Source organism: Strix uralensis, chromosome 8 (assembly GCF_047716275.1).
Source record: "Strix uralensis isolate ZFMK-TIS-50842 chromosome 8, bStrUra1, whole genome shotgun sequence".
NCBI lineage: Eukaryota > Metazoa > Chordata > Aves > Strigiformes > Strigidae > Strix > Strix uralensis.
Window position 1 is genome coordinate 17,077,438 of NC_133979.1, and position 24,353 is coordinate 17,101,790.

The window sequence follows — 24,353 nt, forward strand, 5'->3', positions numbered from 1 at the left end:
TTTCATGGTGAGAGGGCTGACCTCACTTGCCCATGGTTAGCACAGCCTGGCTGTGCCTCTGCAGAGGCCAGCCCCATATGGGCACTGTTGGGCTCTGGATCTTGGGATTTTGGCAGCACTTGGCCAAGGATGGCTATTCAGGAGAGAGATGGGCCAGAAGGGCCCTGACTCATCCTGTGCTGGGAAGCTGGGAGGGAGCTGGGGGTCTCTGCTGGGGGCTGCTCCTGGGGCAGAGCCAGCCGGGGAGGAGGGAGCCTGGTGGGCACCTGCCTTGTCCTCCCACAGGTGGGGCTCCAGCCCTCCACACCTTACACCAGCTCCGCTCGGGCATCCTTCATGCTCACGGGCAGTATTTGGTTTTGGTGCTTCTGGTTATGACTGATGAGAAATCAAAACATGAGTTCTGTGAAAAGGTATGGCTCAAAGCCTGTTGCAGGGAACAGAGTGCAATACATTTTTTTACACACATTTATTAGCACACCCAATGTACCTCAAATTTTAAAGTGATGTGAAAAAATATTCACATGAGAATGCCCTTAAGAACCAGAAAAATCACAATCTATGAACCACCATTAGTAAATACATAAGTAATGATCATTGGTAACAACATCAGTACTAACAGCTGTACCATCCTGTTGGTTATAAATGAACAATGACAGTGCTGGTGAACAACGACAGTGCTGGACTGTAAGAAGCTCCAGGCTAAATCTATTGTAGTCCATAAATGGAGTCCTTGCAAGCTGTTTAATTATTTAAAAAACTGGTCTGAATAGCCTTGGTCTGAATAGCCTGTCTGGTCTGAATATCCTTGTTGATACCCAGTTTCATTTCTCCACTTGGTTTTACATTTATTACAAGTCAGAAACCTTTGCTTATGAGTTCCAGGGTTTTTCTTTTTATCTCCCACTTGCTTTCTTAACCCATCACACCTCTGATAACTCCCGGCTGGCAATTGTGCTGAAGGCAGCAGTAATACCTGTCTAGGTGGAGTTTCAGAATCATGAGGGAAGGCCTGGCAAGAAATGCAAGGAGAATAAAGGCAGCTTGTTGCTACCGAGGCAGAAAAAGAAGTAGGGACTAGTTCATAAGAACTGGTTAGTTAGCCTTGCTTCTCTACATGCCGCTTTTCACTTGTAGCTATCAGAGGCTGAGCAAAGGATAACAGACACATCAGAGGTTACCTTCTAGTCTATCTGAAGCAGAGGTAGCCGCTCACTATCAAGACCTCTGAGTTGCAAGCAGCAACTCACTCTCTCTTCTTCCTCCCTGCTTTGGACGCCTGCTGTTCTCTATATCCACAGTGGCAGCTCTTTCTTGGAAACATCGCGATGACCTGTACACCCTACAACATGAAGCAGGTGGAAAAATAGGAAAAATATATCCATTTCACACCTAACTTCCTTGTAAACGATTATTCAATAGACATCTAAGGGTCACAGGGTAAATTCCCTAAACCATTTTGCTTTTATGGTTTGCCTCAGTTGTTCACAATAAAAGACCAAAGAATACAGAGCATATGTTGTTTAACCCTTTGCTGTATGTTTCCCACATGTCTCAGTAGCATGTACTGCTGCAGAAAACCTATGTTAAATGTATAAAGGTAGCCTTTTGTTCCTAATCCCTTAGTAGCGTGTCTAATGGAAAATGAAGCACTGGTTTGTTGAGGTTAGTTCCACTTACAATGTCAAACATTAAATTACAATTTGATGCGTGGTTTACTCTCATGTAAGTGTATATTAAAAAGCATTGCTGTTTTATCATACCTTTCTAGAGACAGAATTCAAATTCAAACACATAATGGTAAAAGAAGCCAATTTTAAAAGACATAGAAGCTAAGAGCTTCAAATGGTGTTATTTAAAGTTAGTCACACTTAGCCATGAAGCGAATTACATGATATTAAAACTGCCTAAGGTTGAGTGTTGCTGGAAAGTTGCTGTTCAGAAAGTCCACCATATAATTTTGGTGACTAATTTCGCATACAGTGATAAAATGTCTCACTACAGCTACTGTGCATTTGCCCTTCTGTTCTCCCTGCAGGTAGAGCCTGTTCATGAGTGGGCTCACCTTCAGTAGGGGTGTTCAATGAGTATGACACTGACAGGCATTTCTATGCAACTGGGCAGAGTCAGGTTAAAGTTACAAGGTAACTCAGCATTTTCCCCCTTTTACAAGCCCTTCATGGTGGGCTTTAGAAACCTGACTGGTCTTTTTCCATAAACTTTTGAGGTACCCCTTTTTCTTTTAGTCCTTATTTTATCCCTCATTAAATATCTTTCCTACTTTATGAATAGATCATGTGATTTCCTCTGCATTCATCTTTACACATTTCTGTGGTTGATGGATTGGCAATGATGTTGGGCATTACTTTTTCTGAACTGACACCAGAGACTTTATCACTGCTGTGCTTTGCCACTGGAGAGGAAACAGTGCTTGTACAGAAATCATCCTTCCCCTCTGCTCAAGGTGTTTGTCTACCTCAGCATTTCCTTTTCATCTCACCTATCCCTTCTCGGAGTACGCTGCAACTTTGGGACCTTCCTGTCAAGCTTCTGGTTCTCTCTTGCTTCAAACCCATTTTTCTAATCTTCGCTACCTCTGCAAAACCTCACCCCATGCTCTCACTACTGCAAGAGTGCTTGGCTCACTATCTGCTTTTCCTCTCTGTCCATATGGCCAATGGGCCTCAAGAAACAAAGTTTTATTACAGCATATTTGACCTGCAACTCACTGACCAAATGCCTTTTCATAATCAGGAAGCTATTTAACAGGCATTTTCCAGGGTACAGCAATATTTGGAAGTGGTAACTACTGAATTAATGACTAGTTCTGCAATTGTAAACTTCTAATCTGTAATATTTTAATCAGGCAATAGACTGAAGTGATGGAGAAGCAAACAAACCAAAGATTATTCTTGGTGTCACTTTGCAATGTATATTCATATCTTTTTATCAGGATAACTGTTTTATGCAGGCAGAGTGCAGACTACACTCCAAGCACCGTTAATGTCAGGACTATATTCAGATAGGGTTTTTAAGTTGAAATGTATTCTGTTTTATTCTTAGGCACTCCTCTGATCTTACTGGCATCTATATCTGGGAAAAAAAAAATCCTGCACTGAAGGTGATTGTGTCGTTAATAAGCTAACACGGCTTTTTAAGGAAGGATGTGCATTTATTCCTGAAAGAAATCAAACTGCAGAATCATCAATAATGTGTATGCAAAGTTTCTCATCTATAAGATGTAACATAAGAACAGATTCCTTTCAATGAAACATACTGTTATAAAATTTGCTATATCCTCCTTTTTGAAACGTAACATTTATTTCAGCTGTAATGTATACTGTTAATAATGTAAAATGAAGTATACCATCAGCTGATGTCTCAATGATATAAATCAGCAGTAAAGATTTATTTCCATCCCTATTTTTATTTGTTATTCTTCTGCTGCTTAATTCTAATTTTTGTCTATTCGTTTATCATTGTAGGTGACTGAATTCTGTAATGAACATAACCAGAACAGAAAAGCACCCAATCTGCAGAATCAAATGTGTGACTACAGAAACACGTGGGAAGTAATTAAAAACTGTACAGATTTTGAAAATAATCTATTCATTAGCTTCCTAATGGAATAATTGATGATTTTGCTAAGAAATTATCATTTATTTGAATTGAAACACAGTACAAAAAGGCATCTTAACTTCAGACTGCAGTCTTCTCAAATATTTTTAACATACCATCAAAACCAAAGGAGCTGCACAGATTGCATATCAGAGAAGAATTTTCCTGCTGTTGTTATATTCTAGATAATTGAATCTAGAAAGCACAAATTCAACCATTTTTGTTTGATGTAATTCTGATAGCTAGGTTCTGACATTGTTAAGAATGATGGTATCTATTCTGAGTACTTGTTTACTTTCCCTGACAATGGCAGATACAGCCCGAAAGTTTACATCCAATCTAACAGAACTGTTATGCCACAAACTGCAATGCCATGGAGTCATGCCATGTCTATACCACACAGAGAACAGTACAGCTAAGTAAGGCAGAGAAAGTTATACAGCTATTTATTCCAGCACTTGTACACATCAAATCCCTTCACAAATACTAAGAGCAGGCGCTAGAGCAATGACAGCCCAGCTAAAAGGGATTTAGTTTTGAACACTTTTCAAACACTGTGTGTGGTTGTTTCCCTTTAACACAAGAAAAGTCTGTATTCCCCAGAATAATATTTAAAGTACACTGTAAACAGCGATAATAGAGAAATATCTGTGTAGTACAGATAGACAGGATTTGTGTTTTGTTTGTGAAATGAGCAACTGCAGGTTTATTAACTAGAGTACTATAAATTAAGAACTGTTGAAGTTTTAGTAAATTACTTTCTTGTAATTATTTTATAACAAGTAACAGTTACTTCAATTTCATAGCTTTCTTAGTTAGCAGGCTTGAAACTGTAAAGAAATAGCTATTGAGCTAGAAATTATTGTACTTAATTGAGGTTAATGAATTTTTCAGATTTAAAACCATATAAATGAGATGAAGTTCAAGTCACCTCCATACTACAAAATGCTGCCATCATCTGTTCATTTCAGAGCTGTGCTGTGAGAAATTTAATCATTCAAGCACCCAGTTTAGATAATAAGTATTTTGCAGATCTGTCTGACATGCTGCATTTATTTTTCCCAGTAGCTGAACTAATGAAACTGATACTAAGTAAGTAGTATTTGAAAAGAAATTATTTTGAAAGAGATCAAAAGTTTGAATGATAACTAACACACATGGCTATCTTCTAAATATTTGTATTTTCAGCTGCAAGTTATGAAATCAGAACAAGTGAGACTCCTCTGGAACTAAGAGGCAACTTTCATAACACTGCTTTTGTGACTACTTTGCCTCTATCAGCTGAGCATGATGGCTGAAAATGTAAGTGAAAAAGTTTTGCTAATCAGTAGTGTGGAGGTGTTTAAAAAGTAATTGGTCGTTACTGTTTCCAAGGTTTCAGAGACTGCTAAAGACAAAATGAAAACAATCATTATTTCATATTGATATGAAAAAAACCCAAAACCCAACCCACCACACACAGAAGAATTTAGCTAATTTTTCTGTCTAATATTTCAGAAGAAGTGGGATGATGTAATTTCATACCATGACCATCAGGAGTTATTTTTTTATACACTAGGAAAACAGATGGAGGTAAATCTTCAACCTGAAGTACTTTTAAATGCATGTGCCTGAATAAATTTCACACAGTAATTTTAAAAGAATTGCATAAGACCTTCAGCAGCAGTTTACTCTCTTGATTGTTAATGACTCTTACAATATCACCAAGAAGACATAGTGTTTTTAAAAAAGGCAGAGGGGATGAACTGCAAAATTATTGGGAAATCTGTTTAACATCTGTTCCACAAAAAGAATAGGAAAGCTGATATTCAATCAATAATGAATCAAAGGCTGAAAATATAATCAGTGTCAATCACTACCACATTTATTCCATTCTTATTTTTTTAATGCACCTCCTTAACAAATTAGGAACTACCTAGCTGGGAGATCTCAAAAAGTAGCTGGTAGGGAATCATCATCTAATAGACATTTCTCAAAGGATTACAAATCAGTGGTAGGCGTGATGCTATTAAATACTTCATCAAGGAACTGGAATAAAATATGTCACTTCTGGACAAGTTTCTTTGAGTATGAAATGAGAAAAAATGAGGAGGAATAGGACAGCCACACAGAGTAATCTGGCTTGCTTGACAAACTGTTCCCACACAATAGAAACACATTTTATTCCAAATGGGATGGTCATTCATCTAAAGGCAAACAATGCCATTTAAAAGGGGATAGTTTACATACCAAATATTGTATACAGAACTTGTCAACATTTTACGGGCTCACTGATCTAATCTTGCTTTTTCTATTGTTTCAGTTCCATATTACATAATTATCTCATTGTTCAGATTTTTTTTCCAGGAAATTCCAGTTGTGTTTTTGCAATTATTTCTCTCTTCTAAAATGAATAAGAGATCATAGATCACCTGAAGAGGCATAAGGTAATTAATTTTTTTTTTAGTTGCCAATAAAATATCAAGTATTTCCTCCTAAAATTAATACATAACTACATGCAGCCAACATATACAATATAACTAACTGTACTTGCACAGAACATCAGTGTCTTGTTGCAAACTGTTACACCTCTTTTTGACACAAAAGCCTTGTTAGGAATGAAGAGCAGGTGTGAATCCCTCTGGGATGAGGCACAACACTCAGTGAGTGAAAGTTTTGGCTTTGTGGAAAGTGTAGCATTACCATGGTGAGAGCCCCAGGACACTGACACCAATCAAAATGGGGACCCAACGCAGCAGAGCCCTGCTTGGGAGTGAAGCTCAAGGAAAATCACCAAAGAGGCGGATAATAAAACTTGCCCCGATTAACATACATACATAAGCAATGTCCTGTTTGGCTCATTAGAGAGCTTGCTGATGTAATGCAGGTCTTGTTGTCCTGATGCTGAGATCCGCAGCTGGCTCACGTTAGCGGCTGTGCAGTGTGGGGGAAGTGAATGACCCCAGGTTACTGTGACAATAAGATATGCTTGGGACTCTACGTACTCTGATGGGGGAGGTGAACTGTCCTGGGTTACTGTAACAAAGTCTTCTCAGACCCTAAAGGCAGTCATATAAATAAGACTGATAATCCATCGCTTTTCTAATCAAGAACCTCACAGACAGGAACAAGTAATGGGGTTGATTAGGAGTTCGATATTTTTGCTGTTGTTTCAGCTCCTGCATGTGGCAAAAGGTTCTATGGTATGGCTAAATAAGAATGGCTATGAGGATTTAGTTGTTGCAATTAATCCCCAGGTGCCAGAAGATGCCAACATCATCCTGAACACAATGGTAAGAACATTTCCATTTACATGCATTGTTTCTCAGCAGTTGCGACTTGACTTTTCTGCTCGGAAAGTAGCATGAATTAGGTCCAGCTCCCATTCTTGTCAATAGGTTTTTTTCTTGCTTTTTTGAATTAATCATGGATTAATCCCATAGTTACTAAACCAGTAATTTCTAATTTGCCTTGCCGTCTGCTGTCGCTACTAAGAGCACTAATTCCCTCAGTGTAAGGGGAATTGCTGTAATATCTCTACTGGGAGGTAGACTGAAATTCCTTTAAGTAGCTTTCCAAATTATATTTACCTGAAAGAATGTCCTATGAATGCTTGTTTAATAGCCATTGATTATACTACTCTGTCATTAGCTAGTATGTCTCATAATGTTCCTTTAAAAATTCTAAATGGAAAATAAAAGGTTAGGTTTAGTGGCATTTCTGGGTTTAATTTTTATTTCAGTCCACATAGATGCCTCAATGGATAAATTCCCTCAGAATAGGATGTTGGCCAGGTTTCAAAGTAAACCAATTGTTTTCTACAGTCAAATCATTTTAGAGAAAAGCTGCTGAACAGGACATTTATGACAAATGCCCAGGTTCTGCAGTTTGTCTAATGCCTTCTAGACCTGATGTAGGATTATCTCAGTCCCATGTCATCTCCAATATCAAGTACAAAGGATACCATAAAATTTTTAACATTTCCAGATTTCTTTTATCTTGTGAGAAGAAGTTTACATGAAGTAAAAGTGGATCTGGTAGTTTACTTTTTACCACCAGTCACGGACTGTCCCCTTTTTTAGCAATAAGTAGAGTTTAGATCACTTCATTTTCATTAAGGGACAAACCACGGAGTGTTTTTTAGGGTACAAGCGTAAGAGTGATGGTTACTGTTACTGTGAGATACCTACCACATATTCACATCATAACTGACCTTATGAGATCTTGCTCTTACACTGTTCCTTCAGTTCCCTTGAACTAGTTAAAAATGCTCTGTTCTACCTGCAGAGCAGGCAAGGGGTCGAATGGGGACAGCTGAAGTGGCACATCCCGTTACTGCTCAAGTTAGCACTCACTATCAGTCTCAGTCCTGGCAAACCAAATCTCTTCAAGAAATCTCCTTTAGCTGATTTTTCTGTACATGTAACATGGATATTTGACTCATGCCTCTGTCACAGCTTGTTTCTTAGTTTATGAAAAGCCTATGGGACAGATTTTAGTTCTTCCTGTTTGTTTTTTTTCTACTAAACACTTGTTAGTGGAGAGAAAAATAAAGGGAATGCTTTTTCTGATGCCTCTATTCCAAGAGAATTGGTAACAGAGCAAGAGGAAAGGAAAGTAATGGTAGCATATAGTAGCCAATAATACAAAGAAGATATGCAAAACAGAGAATTTGACAGAAAAATTATGACATTAGTCAGATAAATGAAAAGCAGGTGCAATGCTGAATCTTGCCAACACTTACTGTCAGGCCAGTATTAATTTAAGGGTAAAATCCTTGTATTTAGCAGTTTTCATCTCATATGAAGGCTAGAGTGTGAATTTTATCACAATCTTTGATTAAGAGCAGGATTATAGAACTGGTGAGAGATTCCAAGGATTACATCTTAGTCTTGGGCTTCTTTGTTTATTCTTTTCTTAGCAAATATTGTAATACTTTCTTAGTTTTGTGTTACATACTTAGTTCTACTTTATTGTACTGCTGTTTCTTGATAAGGCTAAATTATTCATTGCACATACAGACACATGTTAAATATTAACATTGTATTAATACTCTGTTTTCTTTTATTCCCTAGAACATGATTAAAAATGCTTCTAATTACTTGTTTGAAATGACAAAACATCGATTTTTCTTCAAGTCTGTAAAAATTGTAATTCCTAAAACGTGGAAGAAAAAGACCAACTATTCAAGATTAAAAACAGAATCATATGATAAGGTATGATTTAGAGAAGTCTATCATTAGAACATAGGAGAAGCTAGACTGGTAAGGCTACATTATGAATCTCATCAAAATCTAGGACTAATCCTGGAAGTTCTTGCTCAAAAGTGTGGGGAGTGTTCGTAGGATAAAAAAAATTGCAGGACTGAATTTATTCAATAAGAATTGCCTAACTCTTCTCTACACCCATGTCATGCATAACTTTGGTCTTACTTTTTCAGGCAGATGTCATCATAGCAGACTCTCATATGAAACATGTAGATGATCCTTACACCTTACAGTATGGAGGATGTAAGGAGAAAGGACAGTACATCCATTTCACACCTAACTTCATTTTAAATGACAACTTGACTGAAGTTTATGGAGAAAAAGGTAATACTACTATTTAATTTAATTGCCTGTTTTATTGTTCATAGGAAATGCCCAAGATTAATGAATTTGGGTACTTAGTTGCTTCCTAAAATGAAAAAAACTTTGAGACATATTTTTCAGAAGTAGTAAATACCTGTGAAATGTCTTAAGTTAAATATTCAAACACTGGATCCAGAAGTCATTTATCCCTTTGAAAACCTTAAATAGTTATTCTTCTGCACTTAACTACTGCCATTAGCAGTATCCTTCCTTTTATGACCACTTACCAAATAAACTATCCAGTGTTTATGTATCTGATTTTGTACTACACTGTGTCAAAAATGTGAGGGTTGCTGCTCTGTGGGACAGAAACCTCACAAAACCTAAATTTCCTTAGATTTTTGCCAACTTGGAAGAAAGCTTCTAGAACAGTTCCTGCATTTCTGAGAGTCAAATATGAATAAAAATTCTAGTCCTGGTTGCTAAACTGATGCCTTCCTAGTTTTACCTCAAGGAAAAATTATCATCCCAATTGCTTAAATATTTCACCTTAGAATTAAATTGTTAAAATGTCTATGTAAATCACGGACTAGCTTTTGAACAGTTGTATTTAGAATGTGCATGTGCTATTCTTTTTCAACAGGTCGAGTTTTTGTCCATGAATGGGCTCACTATCGGTGGGGGGTGTTCGATGAATATAGTAGTGACATGCCTTTTTATGTGTCTAGAAATTCTGGAGAAGCAAGTGTTGAAGCAACAAGGTATTATTTTTTTCATATTTCTGCTTTTACATTACACAGGTTTAAACATTTCAATAACGTTTTCAATATTCTCATCACCTGTGCTGAGTTTGTACTTTGTAGAGTGTCCACAACCTGTTCATATGATCACAAGATGCTTAGTCAGCAACATCTATTGCTTGCTCTGCAGACCAGAAAACCACAGCTGCCTTCAGTGCTGTTTTGTAAGAGGTTTAGGAGATGAGGCTGGATAATCTTTTGCTCTGTGTGCAACTGCAGACTTCAGCCACCATTTGTTTTGTATTCACTTAACATAATTTTATTAAAGAGCAGTTATCAACACCACTGAAATTGCCTACTGAAACCACTGTGATTTTAAACAGTTTCTACAAAGAGGAACAATAACTGAATGGATGTAGAGAATTAGTTCAGGCTTGCCTTTTTTTCCTAGCTCAGGCATACCAATACAGTCTTCTGTATTACAACTACTAGCAGGATATCTTTCCTGCATAGCCTATAATTATCACAAGGAAGATCACAAAAGACCATAAGTGTTTTATGCTTTTTACTATTTCTAGATTAGTTTGAGGACCCTGCCAAGCACAGAGACAGCCTACCTATGTACTTGTGCAGTGTCTAGTACAGTGCTGTGTCAATAGCAATTTGGATTTGGGGAGCAAAAATTCAAGTAAATAACCAGTTACAGACTACATATGGGTTCTTAACCAGCCCTGCCTATCTTCTATTTCCTTAGCTGTCCAGCTGATGTGACTGGTACACCTGTTTTCCAAGACTGCAACAGAGACAAGTGTGAGCTAAGAAGATGTAGATATGATGGTCAGCTATATGAAAAAGGATGTATATTTATTCCAGATATACTACAAAATATCTCATGTTCTGTTATGTATTCGCAATACATTCCTTCTGTAAGTATTACTATACCTTTCTGGACTGAGGGTCTAGTTAGTTATTTCTGCTGGGGAGAATGATCAGTCAGGTGTTTCTTCAATTAATTTCTGTTTCAAAGAATATGGATGATGCTATCAGTTCTATTAACATCTGTTCAAAAGGGAAGATAAAGGAGCTACTAGAAATGATCTGACAGCTCTTTCCTGTCAATAAGGGTGAGATGTACTGCAGTGTCAGCATCCTTCTTGCTCCATGTTTGGAGAATCAGGTCAACAAGCATAAAAGTGAAGCATTCTTGCCAAATGCCTTGTTCATAACTGTACTTTTTGGTCCCTCCTTATGTAAACTGGCACCTGAAGAGTGTTACCTGGTTAGCTCTATTACACACCCTTGCAAAGCAATCTGGTCTACCTATCCTTAACACACAAGCAGCAGCCCACCTCTCTTGAAAGCATCCAGGACAACCAGGCAGGCCTCTTTAGGCCAGCTCTGTACTGTTCCAGTGTCTGGGAAAGGGTGCTGGGACAGGGGTTAGCAGGACGGACAGTCTCCTTGCAGGTTAGATCTCTGTGGTACGGGATCACAGTTCCTCTGGCTATTGACCTTATTTCTTTGGGCAAGCTCTTTCAAGAACTTTGTGGGTGTACTGGGCCTGGCTAGGATGCAGTTGATTTTCTTCATAATGGATCATATAGTGCTATGTTTTAGAGTTTTGACCAATAACATACTAATATTCTAGCCTTAGCTGAACAGCATCAAAGCCTTTGTTTCTCACTCTGCCCCTCGTAATGAATAGACCGGGGGATGCGCAGTAGGCTGGTAGGGGACACCACCAGGCAGATGACTGGAACTAACCTAAGAGATATTCTATACCTTATAACGTCATGCTCAGCAATAAAAGGGAAAAGAGTGGGGTTTGGGAGGGTTAGCCTTATGCTCAGGAACTGGCTGGGCATTGGTCTACCCACAGGAGGTGGTGAGTGATTGCTTTTGCATCACTCGTTTTGTTTCTTCTTTCACTTATACTTCACTTATTAAACATTTTTTTTGCTTTGTTTCATCTTGACCCTAAAGGGTTTTTTTTCTTTTATTCCTCCTTTCCTCTTCCTCCATCCTACTGGGTAGAGGGAGGAAGTGTGGTGCTTATCTGCCCACTGTGGTTAACCCATAACAATGGATCAGGGTCTTCCCTCAGCAGTATGCTGTGGACATCCTGAGACATCGATAAGATTACTTCCTGCTTCTCTGAAAGTCTTGACTTTGTACCTTTTGCATGTTTCCTTATTCCACTCAAGCAAACTTACAGGAATTGGTCCAAGACCATCAGCCTAACCCAAGAAGTTGGTTAAATATTCAGGCTGCTAATTGGTGCTGACTTCCATGCTGGCCAGCTACCGTATCTTTGTTAGCAGGCTTAAATCTAGTAGGAACTCCATGAATCAGTCACTCCAAGGATCTCAGAACTCACAAACTGAAATCTTTGTTTCTGCATGTGTGTGCTTATGTAAAATCTGAGATTAGTTCTTCGGGAGCACTTTCTTTGCTTGTCTTGTCTAAAATCCTGGCTGGCCAGGCACCATAGCACAGAGGATGTTCGCTGGAGATGAACATTTCCATTTGTCCTGCTTCCACCACAAACATATATTTTCTGAGATATTTTCTTATGCTTATACTGTTGGGTTCAGAATTATTATCAGCTTCAATCTGACTTTTTAGGTTGAATTTTGTGACAAAAACACTCACAATAGTGAGGCTCCAAATATGCAGAATAAGATATGCAACCACAAAAGCACGTGGGAAGTAATTATGGAATCTGATGACTTCTGCAACTCGGCTGTTGTAAATACTTCTGCACCCCCCTCTGAGACTACCTTCAGGCTACTGCAGACCCAAGACAGGGCAGTCGCTTTAGTACTGGATGTTTCTGGGAGCATGTCAATGGTAAGAATACACATTTTATAAGCATTTTTTAGCAAAAATTGTAAGAAGCAGAAAAAGTTACAAAAAAGATCAGTCAATTCTGTAATTGATTATTTTAGGAAAAAAAAAAAAGAGACTACTGTTACTGTCCTTGGTAATTTTATTTAGGAATTCCTACAAGATATCACTTAAAAATACTGAGTTGTAGGCCAGACTTGGTCTTTTTTTCTGGTAAAATCTCAATTTTATATACATCCTTTGTTCCACACCTAAAACAACAATGCCACTGTATTTCTTCCAGGCAGAAAATGTATCATAGATGGAGTTTCACATTGTATTTTTGTTATGAATCATTCTGAAATTTAAAGTAAATATATAGGTCACAATATGTCAATAAATTAGATGTTCTTTCTTCATTACAGTATTGCTCTTTGGAATCAAGAATGTGAACTGGCATAATGTTATGTCATTTTAACATGGTTAAGGTTATTTTTCCTTTTCTTTTTTTCCCCATAAAACTTTGCATAGGTTTATTCTTTCACAGTGTCTTGTGGCATGAGATACTAAGCTTGTTTATGGATGCAAGGTTTAGTAAACATTCCTGCATATGTGCTTATTTGCATAAATATCCAAATTCTTTTATAAAGCTGTAAGCAATGTAGGAAGAATGTCATCTGTAGAAAGATGACAAAATTATCTGGGTAGGTAAGGCAGCTATGTCATGATTTATTAATAGACTTCAAAACTCTATACATACTCTAACAGCTTTTAAAAATCAGCCTATATCAGCCTTTTGATGACATACTACATTTTCTTATCCATATCTTACCTCTTCCACAGTTCAGCAGTGAGCCAATGACCATTACTCTCTTACTGAAAATACCAGAAGTTCAGTGTTTCATTTCTCACAGGAATTCAAGCCTAAAAATAAGACTATTCATCTAAAGAAGGCAATTCAAAAAGCTCAAACATGTTGAGAAATAGTCATACCTTAAACCCAAATATACATGAAGAAGCATAAAGCAATATATGCGCCAACTCTTTAGTTATGGCATACATATAATAATGGGATTCTCCCATAGTGCTCCATCAACAAATCATTTCCAGACATGCCATTCTAGTCCAGAGCTGTTCTTGAGCCTGATCTTCAGCAAAGATCTGCAATTGTAATAAATTATTTTTATAATACAGATGTCTACCAATCATAGTACATTTTATTAAATCAATTAGTAGATAATAATGTAATACTAAAAATCAAAATGAAGATAATTATGAAATAAATATTGCAAGCATAGCTATCTCCAGAGATGTTTTCAAATATAACTTTTTTTCAGTAATCCCTTCAAATATTTGCATTTAAAATAGCCATACTTATACTTTAATAGTATTTATATTTTCAAAATACTTAGTCTCTAGACTAATCTACTCCTCAGGCATCGTAGGTGTTGTCCTTTTGCATCCTATCATGCTATCAAGAAAAAAAGTGACAAAAATCTTGATCGGGAATGAAGTCATAACATCAGAAGATGGACTTTGCTTGGTGACATCTTTCCTGGAAGCTGCAGTTTGCTGCACTTTTACCAGAACATGGTTTACATCTCCTCTCTTCTAGAACTGAGCATACATATGAATTACCTTATAGCAGGCAGATAGTTTTTTATTACAAAAAATTCCTACATTTTGTTCATAGTCATAGCTTCTCAGAAGAGATTGCATTCTAAGGATGTTGGGTTTTTTTTACATACAGCACAACCGCATCAGACACCTCCGTAGCGCTGCAGGAGTATTTCTGCTCCATATTATTGAAATTGGTTCCTGGGTTGGAATTGTCACATTTGACTCTGATGCATCTGAAAAAGCTCCTTTGCAACAAATAACCAGTGAGGCAGCACGCAAAAAACTTGTTCAATGTTTGCCTAGAATTGCTGATGGACAAACCAATATCTGTGCAGGCATACATAAAGGACTTAAGGTAAAGTATAATATGGAAATACCTCCTGGAATATATGGAAAATGAGGAAGAAGTGAGAAACATACTGGAACATGGACTTCCTATGCAATGGTAGAGTTAAGAAAGATAATATGATTCTTGAATCTATCCAGGGAAAATTTGGTATAGAAACTATTTGGCATTACTATTATATGGCATTAGAAAGAGTATTACCAGAAAACAGGCCAGATGTGATGTCCATGCTTCAAAAAGGATATTGAAAAATAAGATCAAATTCCAAAATTAACTACAAGAATGATCTAAATTTTGGAATCATTCCCACAGTTCACTAGTCATGAATCAAGCCCCTAAAACTGTGAAACCACATACAAATCATGAGCTTGGGCAACAGTGATGGATATATATAATTATTTATTTGTCTGTTTTACTTCCTTGGACTGGCAGTCTGAAGTGCCAGAAGATGTCACCTAATTCAGATGCAAAACTGAAAATCAGGAGCAACTTTTAGGAGAAGGGAAGAAAGAGAGAAATTGTACAGAGAAGTATGAGACCACTGAGGTAGCCAAGACCTCCAGGGCAGAGAGGAGGCTCAGGACGGAGGGGACATCAGGAGGAAGACTGGCAACCAGACAGAGATGGAACAGCCAGGACAGAGGCCTCCCTCTTGGTTGCCCCCTACCCCTTTCTGCCCCACCTTCAGTTACTTCAGAGTCCACCCTTAGACAGAAGTCTGTCCTTCTCTACTCTTGGAATTTTGATTGAAGGATAAAGAGTAGTTCCAGACAGTGGGCATAAGTTTTTAATATGATGCCCTTAAACATCCAGTCCCTGAACAAGCAAAGCATATACAGCCAGAATGCTTCTGACATCTTCAACATGGGACAGGTTCCCTCCCTAGGAAAACATATGTTAAATATTCATTATTTATAATGGAATATTTATTAAATCTAAGCAATTAGATCTTGCAATATCAATTGCAATAATTAATATTGTAATAGTTTTAGTGTTAAATAAAAATTCAAACTCTTATTATAAATTTGCTTATATTTGAAGTTAACAGCTCTAAATGCATACATTGACTGTTCTCTGGGATAAACTAGTATTTAAAAATTATTCTGCTGCTTATGTCATTAATTCTTTTCTTGATGCAGTTAATTGCAGATAAAATGAATACTACATATGGTTCAGAAATTGTGTTACTGACAGATGGAGAGGACTCAGGTGTAGCAGCTTGCCTTGATTTGGTGAAACAAAGTGGGGCAAAAATTCACACCATTGCACTGGGGCCATTGGCAGCGAAAGAATTAGAAGAATTTTCAAAATCAACAGGTAAATATTCTAAATGCACTCTTTCTCTGGCATACATGTTCAAGTATGAAAATGTAAAAGCATAGCAATTCATTGGTCTGGAAAAAAGAAATTTAAGAAATTTAAAACAAATTTAATTTTAAATAAATTTGGTTTTCATGACAGGCTTTTTTAATGTAAACAAGCAGAACTCTTTAGATCCATAGATTTGCTGTCTTGATTTAAAAAATGCAGTAACATGACAATACCCTATTACTAAGGAGATTTAATTATGATATTGCTATATAACATGAAAAGAAATGTCGAGAATTTAATTTCTGGCATTGCATTCAATGACTAGAACTTTCTGTATGCTTTTACTTATAAGCACTTTTTATTACATAAAGAATAATAATTTTTTTCCAACTGTTGCGGCTGAAGTGCACCAGCTAGGAAATTGTAAACACAGTGACTACCATTGTCATTAGGAAGCATAGCTGTCTGCTGAGCTGGAGCTATATAACTAGTTTGAAAACAACCACTTAAAAACTATCCATAGGGGTGTTGTTTCATGCTACAGCACCTGCTAATACCATGGAACAATGAAAACTCCTTGTGTAGATCTAGGAAGTAAGCTGACTCCAAACAAATATAGTGAATAAATATTCTTATTTGAGAGATGCACGTGCTGTGCATTTTCAGTCTACAATCCGCTTGTTTTCACAATTTAAATAACTTGGAATACCCTTATATACTCTTCATCATCATTAGATCAACATGACTATGGGAGAGTCCAGAGTTCAATTCTATTCTGGCCTCTATTCTAAGACAGAATTTGTTGTTTAAGCTCCACTTGCAGCATATTTATTAAGAATGATTTGTGAGTTAGAAAGAACCCAGATGGTCCTTCAGTATTCAACCAGCAGGCCTTCCTGCTTAGAAACAAAAATCAGTTTTCCGAAGATACTGACTAGACCCCTGAGCTAACACCTCCTCCAGCTCATATGACTCCACGTGTTCTCTCATGAGACAGAGCCATACACCTGATGCAACCTGCACATCTTCTGTCAGCCTGTGTGTGAGGGACTGGGATGAGAGGTGTTAGGTGGTAGGGAGGGGCTGTGGGCAGCCCCCACACACCTGAGTAGGCTCCCCAGGAGCACAGTGATGGCTCAGTTTATGTCTGGCATGTATGATCCTACTTTGAAAGAGACTTGCAACAAATGCATGAACTGCAGATGCTTCAGTAGAGCAGTATGAAGCCATATTCACAATGAATTCGTTAACAGACCTGCACCAAGTATGAGAACCTCCAACAGACCAGAGCTGCTTGAACTCAGTATGCATGAAAAGAGATCTAAACTTCACATTGGGAAATAAAGATGATCTGGATGTTAAGAGTCAAAAACCATGGAAGGCCACTGTGTCTTTCCTACAGAGGTATTTTCAGAGCAGAATTTCGCTGAAGGGATGTGACTCCAAAAGTACTAGGAGAAGTCTATAAATGCTGTACTTGATGATATGCTCCAGGGAGTGGTTTTTTTTTCAAACCTTGCCAATGACAGATAAAATGAGTTGATCACGCAAGCCAGAATTTACTATGACATATGCATTAACACATTAATAAAAAGATGCATTTCTTTTTGATTTTGTAACATATTGGCTGCCTCATTAGAACTTTCAGTACCAGAAGTCACATAAAACTTAGCAATTTTAGAGTAAAAAATAGTGTTTCTAATTCTTTTGCTCTTGTCTTTCAGGAGGTTTAATGCTTTATAGTGTAGATGGAGTTGTCCCCAGTAAATTAATTGAAGCATTCAGTGCAATTACATCAGGAAGCGGAGATATTTCTGAACAATCCATTCAGGTCTGAATTCCAACACTTCTTTTTCCTTCTATGCTTTTAGTTGATCAGTAATTGAATGAATTTAGACATTAATGATCATAATTGTCAGTGGCTCAATTTGGAAATAGGTGCAGGTACATTTTTTAGTGATATTTGACATTTCACTGCAATGAAACATATATATAATTCACATATAATTTATATAATTCATGATTTCAAAAGATCAAGAAAATTATTTCTCATAATTGTCAAAGTCCAAGAGACTTTGAGAGAAAAAAGCAAGCAGAAATCCCCCAGGATGTTTAGTTTACTTTTACACAAAACATTATCTTTTAAAGCATTTTAACAGTGTAACTTGAGTAACAAAGATACAATTCAAAATACAGCTTTTCTCCTAAGCCATATGTAGCATTTTAATGTATAAACTTTTAGACTTTTAATCTAGGCCAATTGTTAATTAGAATTTAACAACTCATTCCTCACTTCGTTAATATTTTAACACAGATCCAGTCCTATGTTTTATCCAAAATATACCACTCACAAAGATGTCTAGATTATAAGCAGCAGATAATGATGAGCAAACTGCAGTGGAAATACAGTTTGCTGACACAATGCTTTGGTGGATAAATAGTTTAGATACAGAAATAAAGGACTCACACTTACTGTAATTTATTGTCTACCGTAATTTTACACTTAAAATCAACGTTATTATGCAAGCAGCCATTTCATAAAGTGAATCTGGGATTTTATTAGTTTTCTTCATTCAATAGTTGTGCCAAATGGCTCTTAATTTTCCTGTAGGTAGAGACAGAAGAACTAGACAGCCTGCCATCTTCTCCATGTAACTCTGAGTTATAAATAAGCAGGGATCTTTTTTCATGCTAGTTTCCAAAAGGCATAAATGCTTTTCAATTCTCTCCTCCAAAACTAATCCATTTTAAGTCAGAAATGAATAGATACAATATTGTACAATGGATGAGGAATCATTCTGAAAATATGTTAAATGATTCTTTACTAAATAGTAATAATAAATTTTATTCCTCTAACAACAGCTTGAAAGCAAAGAGCTAGTTGTTCAGCATTCTGAATGGATGAATACTACTGTGCCTGTTGACAAAACTGTGGGAAATGACACTTTCTTCAGCATTGCATGGAGTCTATCTCAGCCATTTTTTTTTCTGAGGGACCCCAAAGGAAAAGAATATGGAAGCTCAGACTTTACAATCGATAATTCAAACCCAAACACAGCTATACTCAGTATAAGTGGCACTGCAGAGGTAAAGACTGAACATTTTCTTTTATTTTCTGAATTAACATTCCCTATAGACTAGCATACAGCTTTTCTTTACCTAATTTTTTATTATATAAGGGAAACAATGGTTCTGTTAGAACATGAAGCTTTTTCACTAGTTTTAAAAATTTTTGTATTTTATTTGCAGGTGGGTGAATGGCAGTTTTGTATTAAAAATATTCATACAGCAACTCAAACTATATCAGTAACAGCTGCCTCTCGACCAGCACATTCTGACATTCCTCCTGTGAGCATCACAGCTCACATGAACAGGGCAAATAGAGCATTTAATCCAGTTGTTGTTTATGCAGAGGTTAGCCAAGGGTTTGTGCCTGTTCTTGGTGCAACTGTGATAGCCACCATAGAGAAGGATGGTGCTGCAGCAGTAACCCTTGAACTTCTTGATAATGGTGCAGGTAAGGTTCCATACACATAGTAAAAACCTTTGCATTTATGCATTTTGGAATCCAAGTCTGCATGCTCCCCTCAGATTTATCACTAAGGACTGAGTCATGGCTATGCCTGTATCAAGAAAAAAGTAAAACAGGAGACAGAGAACCCTACTGCTTTAGGACAGAAGTAAGCTACAGAGCTTTTTCTCAGTGAGGAAAACAAAGATGTGAGCCTTTACCTGAAAAATTGTTCTGCTTTCTTTCCTGTGCTGTTATTGAGGGTGAAAGCAGAAGTGTTCAAGGTAGAGGGTACATTGCTCATACCTCTTTCTTAAAGTGTACTGCATGTAATCATCTGCCCTCAAGAGGCAAGGTGAAAAGAAAACAAGCTGTTTTGTTAGTCCATCTCATATTCTAGGAAGCTGGACTACAGTCTTAACATTAGCTCACCAAATGTTAGCTTTATCTCTTTTGTGTGTTAAATAAGTTCGTTATTGTTCTTTTCAAGAATACTCTTTCTTAGAGCAATAGCAAGACATTTCTGGCATTCAGCATCCCTGATCTCTTTTCATCACTCCTCTTCCTTTTCTTTCACCACTGCTGTAGACCTGTAGCTTTACAAATTCAGTGGTAGCCAGCAGTGCCTCCTCATTCTGTCCTTAATTTCACATTGCTGTACTTAAAAATATAATAAGATTTCAATGTGTTATCCTGTGTTTCTTAAACATCTTCTACTTCCTGAACCTGAGGTTATTTTTACACTGCTGCCAGGCTTTAAAATAGTTAGCTTGGATGCCACCAGCAAATCATCTACTGCAGCCAGTCAGGTACAACTGCACAAGTTCACTTAAAGACAAGGAATCCTGCTTGATGAATTCCTGGCCAAAGGTTAAATTACAGCATTTTTATAATTAAAAGGTGCTTTATGTAGTGGATGGCTAAAAAGTATTAACTTGGTGGTTTCATATAGTAACAAGAGATTTACCTATTTAAAGGTGTTAATGCAGAATGGTTCTTTTTAACAAAATACATATGAAACGCAGGTTGTCACAGTGGGACCACTCTTATTTTTAAAGATGTCCACATTACTAAAACAGTCAGGTTTCTGCATTGTAATGTTCAGGTTTTATGTATGAATCAGCAAAAATAATCTTGTTTACCAGCAAGTATCTTGTTTAAGATATTAATTCTCAATAATTCTATACCAAGGTGCTGACACGATGAAGAATGATGGCATCTACTCAAGGTACTTTACTTCTTTACAAGGCACTGGAAGATACAGTCTAAAAGTGAATGCCCATGGGAGAAATACAACCACCAGACTTAGCCTCAAGCAAAATCGAGCCTTCTATATACCAGGCTACAGAGAAAATGGTAAAGAGCGTTTATGAAACAGACAATTCTTTGCATGATTTGTATATAGGGGGGTGTAAAAGTTTAGCAAATGGGATCACTTAGATTCACAAAAATTGCATTTGATCTTAAAAGATGTTCTATCTACCATTTTCACTACAAAAAAGCCCAAACAAAACAAACCAGCTCCAACTACTGTTTTCTGTATATGAGAATAGCATAAAATCTTGTCTTTAATCTAAAAATTATTTTCTTTTACAGCCATGAGAACGATAAATATTGCTCAGATTCTGTATTTCAGCATCTCACAACAGGAATTGCAAATCTATAATTATTCTTAAGACTTTAAAATGGGGATTTGGGATAATTAAATTCAGCATGCAACATCGGTATACAAGCTAATGCTGCCAGAAAACTTAGCTTTTAAGATTTCTTGATTTTTTTTAGTACTTTTTCATCTTAATGCTGAAAAAAATAGTAGTTGTTGCAATTTAATATCCTCACACTTACACACTGTGAAATTTAGAAAAATAAGCATAAAAATTGTCTAAAAAACTCACAAGTATGGCCTATATAACTGAAAGTCTCTTAAGGCCTGCAATATGGGTAAAGAGATGGATAGAACTACCTTATTGCAGCCATGGCTCACCAACATCTGCAACCTGCTTTACTGCTTGCACTATTTCCAATTTTTACACATTTTAGACTTTGTCTGCTTTTTGTGTTTCCTAAATTTTGTACTGAGAATCCTGAGATGACCTTATTTTCTGTCTTTACTTCACTAACTTTTCACTAAATCCGAATAAAGAAAACTTACAGGATGAGAAGAGATAATAAGAATTAAAAGAAAATGCAATTCAGAGTTATGTCATGCTGAAAGTTGAAAAATGTTTTACACAGGTAAAATTTATATGAATGCACCAAGACCTAAATTTTCTGATAAAGAAATCCAAGTCAACCTCGGAAGTTTCAACAGAATTTCAACAAGTTCTCTTGTAGTGAATACAGGAGGAGATTCTGCTCCTATTTATCCACCCTGTAAAGTTACAGACCTTCACGCTCGTTTAGAAAACAAAACAATAGTCTTGTCTTGGACAGCTCCAGGAGGTGACTTTGACAATGGAAAAGGTGAGTCAGACACTACATTTTTGTGAGATGGGGTTGATATTTTTGTCTGAGAGGACATACCCTGAGGACCAACACTCAACCTGAAAACATAACCAAACAGAAAGACACCCTTTTGCATGATACCTGTTTTAGTTGTCCTGTTAAACAAACAAACAAACAAACAAACAACAAACCAAGGACACCAAGGAATATTATAAACAAATCAAATAAATACATTTATATATAACCACTAGAGACTTTAGCAACAAGTCTTAGTCCATGTCTGTGCATAATTAAAAAAACCCCAACAAACCAGCCAACATGGAGAATACAAAGCTTTAATCTATTTACAAAGATGTAAATGGACTATAGAGATGCAGTAATGTTCTATCCAGAATACTCATTTTAAGGTTGTTGTACAGGAAAAATGAAACTTAATTCCAGATGAAATGTACAAACATTTCCTCGCATAAACCAGAGATTATATGTTAAAATATACAATGCTACAGTTATGCTGATCACAGTTTCAGATTAAAACCTTACATTTATCTAAAATTTTTAATAACCAACCACACAAGGAAAAAAGAACTCAAATAAAAAAAAAATCTCAACTTCTTTTATCGCTATTTAGCAACTATATGTCTAAAAACTTCTATAGCTAAAGTAGTCAGTTATTGCATTACAGTTTAAGATAGTAGGTCCTACACTGGTTTGGAGCTGGGCATATCATGCACATCTCTACTATCTAAAGAGGAAAGGGTATAAGAGGAAGAGAAGGGGAAGAGGGGAAAGTCTTGAAAAGCTACAGACTTGAAATAGAAACAGCAGAACCCCAGAGAATTAATCAAATGCATTCATAGCAATGTAACTACCAGTTCTTTGATTACAAATGGGAGAATCATTTTGTGTCTTTCACAGTTTTTGCTATCAAAACCTCATGCTGAGAGAGAGAATACAGATCAGCAAGGCCCACCCCTGTTATCTACACATATATTTTAATTGCAATTTCACCTTATGTTTGTATTTTGACAGCACAGTTTCTCATTCAGCTACATTTTGCACAGGTCTGCACAAAGGTAAGAGTGTTGGTGAAACAATATTTTTAAGGTGGATTCAATTTCCATTTTTAATTGAAAAGAAGGAGTTCCCAGACTCAGCAACAATAGACCTTTGAAAGTTTAAAAGCGAACTTGCCAACCCTCCATGCTGAGCAATAGTCAGTAGTAAAAGAGGAATCACCAGCACATTTTTTTACAAAATGGGTCTTGAAGTCCTACACTGTCACCACAAGCAGGGATATTAAAACATCTATATTAATTTGTTGTTAATGTGTGTTCTTTTTTCCCTAGCTGATCACTACATAATAAAAAGCAGTGAAAATCTTCTGGACCTAAGAAATCACTTTGATCGTGCCACTTCTGTGAATTGTTCTAATCTCATACCTAAGGAGGCTGGTAGAGAAGAATCGTTTAAAATTAAACCAGAAAATTTCATAATAGAAAATGACACCATAATCTACTTTGCTATACGTGCTGTTGATGATACCAGCTTGATTTCAGAGGTGTCTAATATAGCACAAGCCACATGGTTCATTCCTCCAAAAGCTTCTGTGCCTTTAGATTATGATGGCAGCAATGATAGTGCTAACAGTCCAATAATAGTGGCAATAGTAGCTGTGTGTGTAGTAGTAGTCTGTACTATTGTAAGTTCAACTCTGTGTGTTTTACAAAAACAAAAGAGAAGACTGGATATTGAAACAATGCAAAAGCATGTGTAAAATAAAATAAATAGAAGGAATTTAATGTAATTTTTGCTACACAAGTTTTAAAGTAGGGAGAGAGGTATTTGTACATTCAAAGAATAAGTGCACAGATTTTAAACAGATGTATTTGTCTTTTCTGATAGGCTTATAGATGTAGATTTTCAAAAGTGTGTCTTATATTCAAGTACATGTACACTGATTAAATATTAAAGGTGAAAGCACATACTCAGAAATATAGTAAAGTATAACATGTACCGTCATGTGATAAAAATATTTAACTCTTCTGTTGCAAGATTTTTCCAATGTAGTGTGTTTTTTTCTTAAATAAAGGAGGCAAAGGACTATGATACTTTTCTTATTTTTATTCTTCACATAACATCAAGTAAGGCATGGTGGGAAAAAAATTAGAAAAATCTTCAAGTAGTGCAATGACTTCCTGTGTATCATTCACATGTTTTCAGTTAAGCTTACTGAGCCAAGAACAAAAATACGTACCTCCAGGCTGTTTATTTTTAAATATTTTTTGAAAAATATGTAACACCAGACTGATTAGTTTTCAAAAAATTATTTAAAGTATGTATATCTATAGGTGTGTAGAAGAGTTGAGTATACAAATACTTTCAGAATG

General features: G+C 36.5%; 1 protein-coding gene across 2 annotated transcripts; it reads left to right on the plus strand.

Moving 5' to 3' along the window:
- The first annotated feature begins 6,703 nt into the window (after positions 1–6,703).
- On the plus strand, positions 6,704–24,072 carry LOC141946828 (calcium-activated chloride channel regulator 1-like). Of its 2 annotated transcripts, XM_074877209.1 has the most exons (14): positions 6,704–6,890; positions 8,673–8,813; positions 9,038–9,188; positions 9,811–9,928; positions 10,662–10,833; positions 12,533–12,757; positions 14,484–14,708; positions 15,839–16,016; positions 17,735–17,841; positions 18,873–19,097; positions 19,260–19,527; positions 20,713–20,877; positions 21,757–21,984; positions 23,313–24,072. In XM_074877209.1, the coding sequence occupies exons 1-14, from the start codon at positions 6,732–6,734 to the stop codon at positions 23,738–23,740; spliced, it is 2,790 nt and encodes a 929-aa protein (XP_074733310.1). In that variant the 5' UTR covers positions 6,704–6,731; the 3' UTR covers positions 23,741–24,072. The 2 variants fall into 2 exon arrangements, with proteins under 2 accessions (XP_074733310.1, XP_074733311.1); XM_074877210.1 differs by lacking the exon at positions 8,673–8,813.
- Positions 24,073–24,353: the final 281 nt, after the last annotated feature.

What these genes read in the sequence shown, in the direction of transcription:
- LOC141946828 (XM_074877209.1), top strand. Translation starts at nt 6,732, where the DNA reads ATGGGGTTGATTAGGAGTTCGATATTTTTGCTGTTGTTTCAGCTCCTG. An exon ending in AAACAGAATCATATGATAAG is followed by an intron (nt 8,814 to 9,037) that starts GTATGATTTAGA and finishes TTACTTTTTCAG; the next exon opens with GCAGATGTCATCATAGCAGA. An exon ending in ACCAGGCTACAGAGAAAATG is followed by an intron (nt 20,878 to 21,756) that starts GTAAAGAGCGTT and finishes TGTTTTACACAG; the next exon opens with GTAAAATTTATATGAATGCA.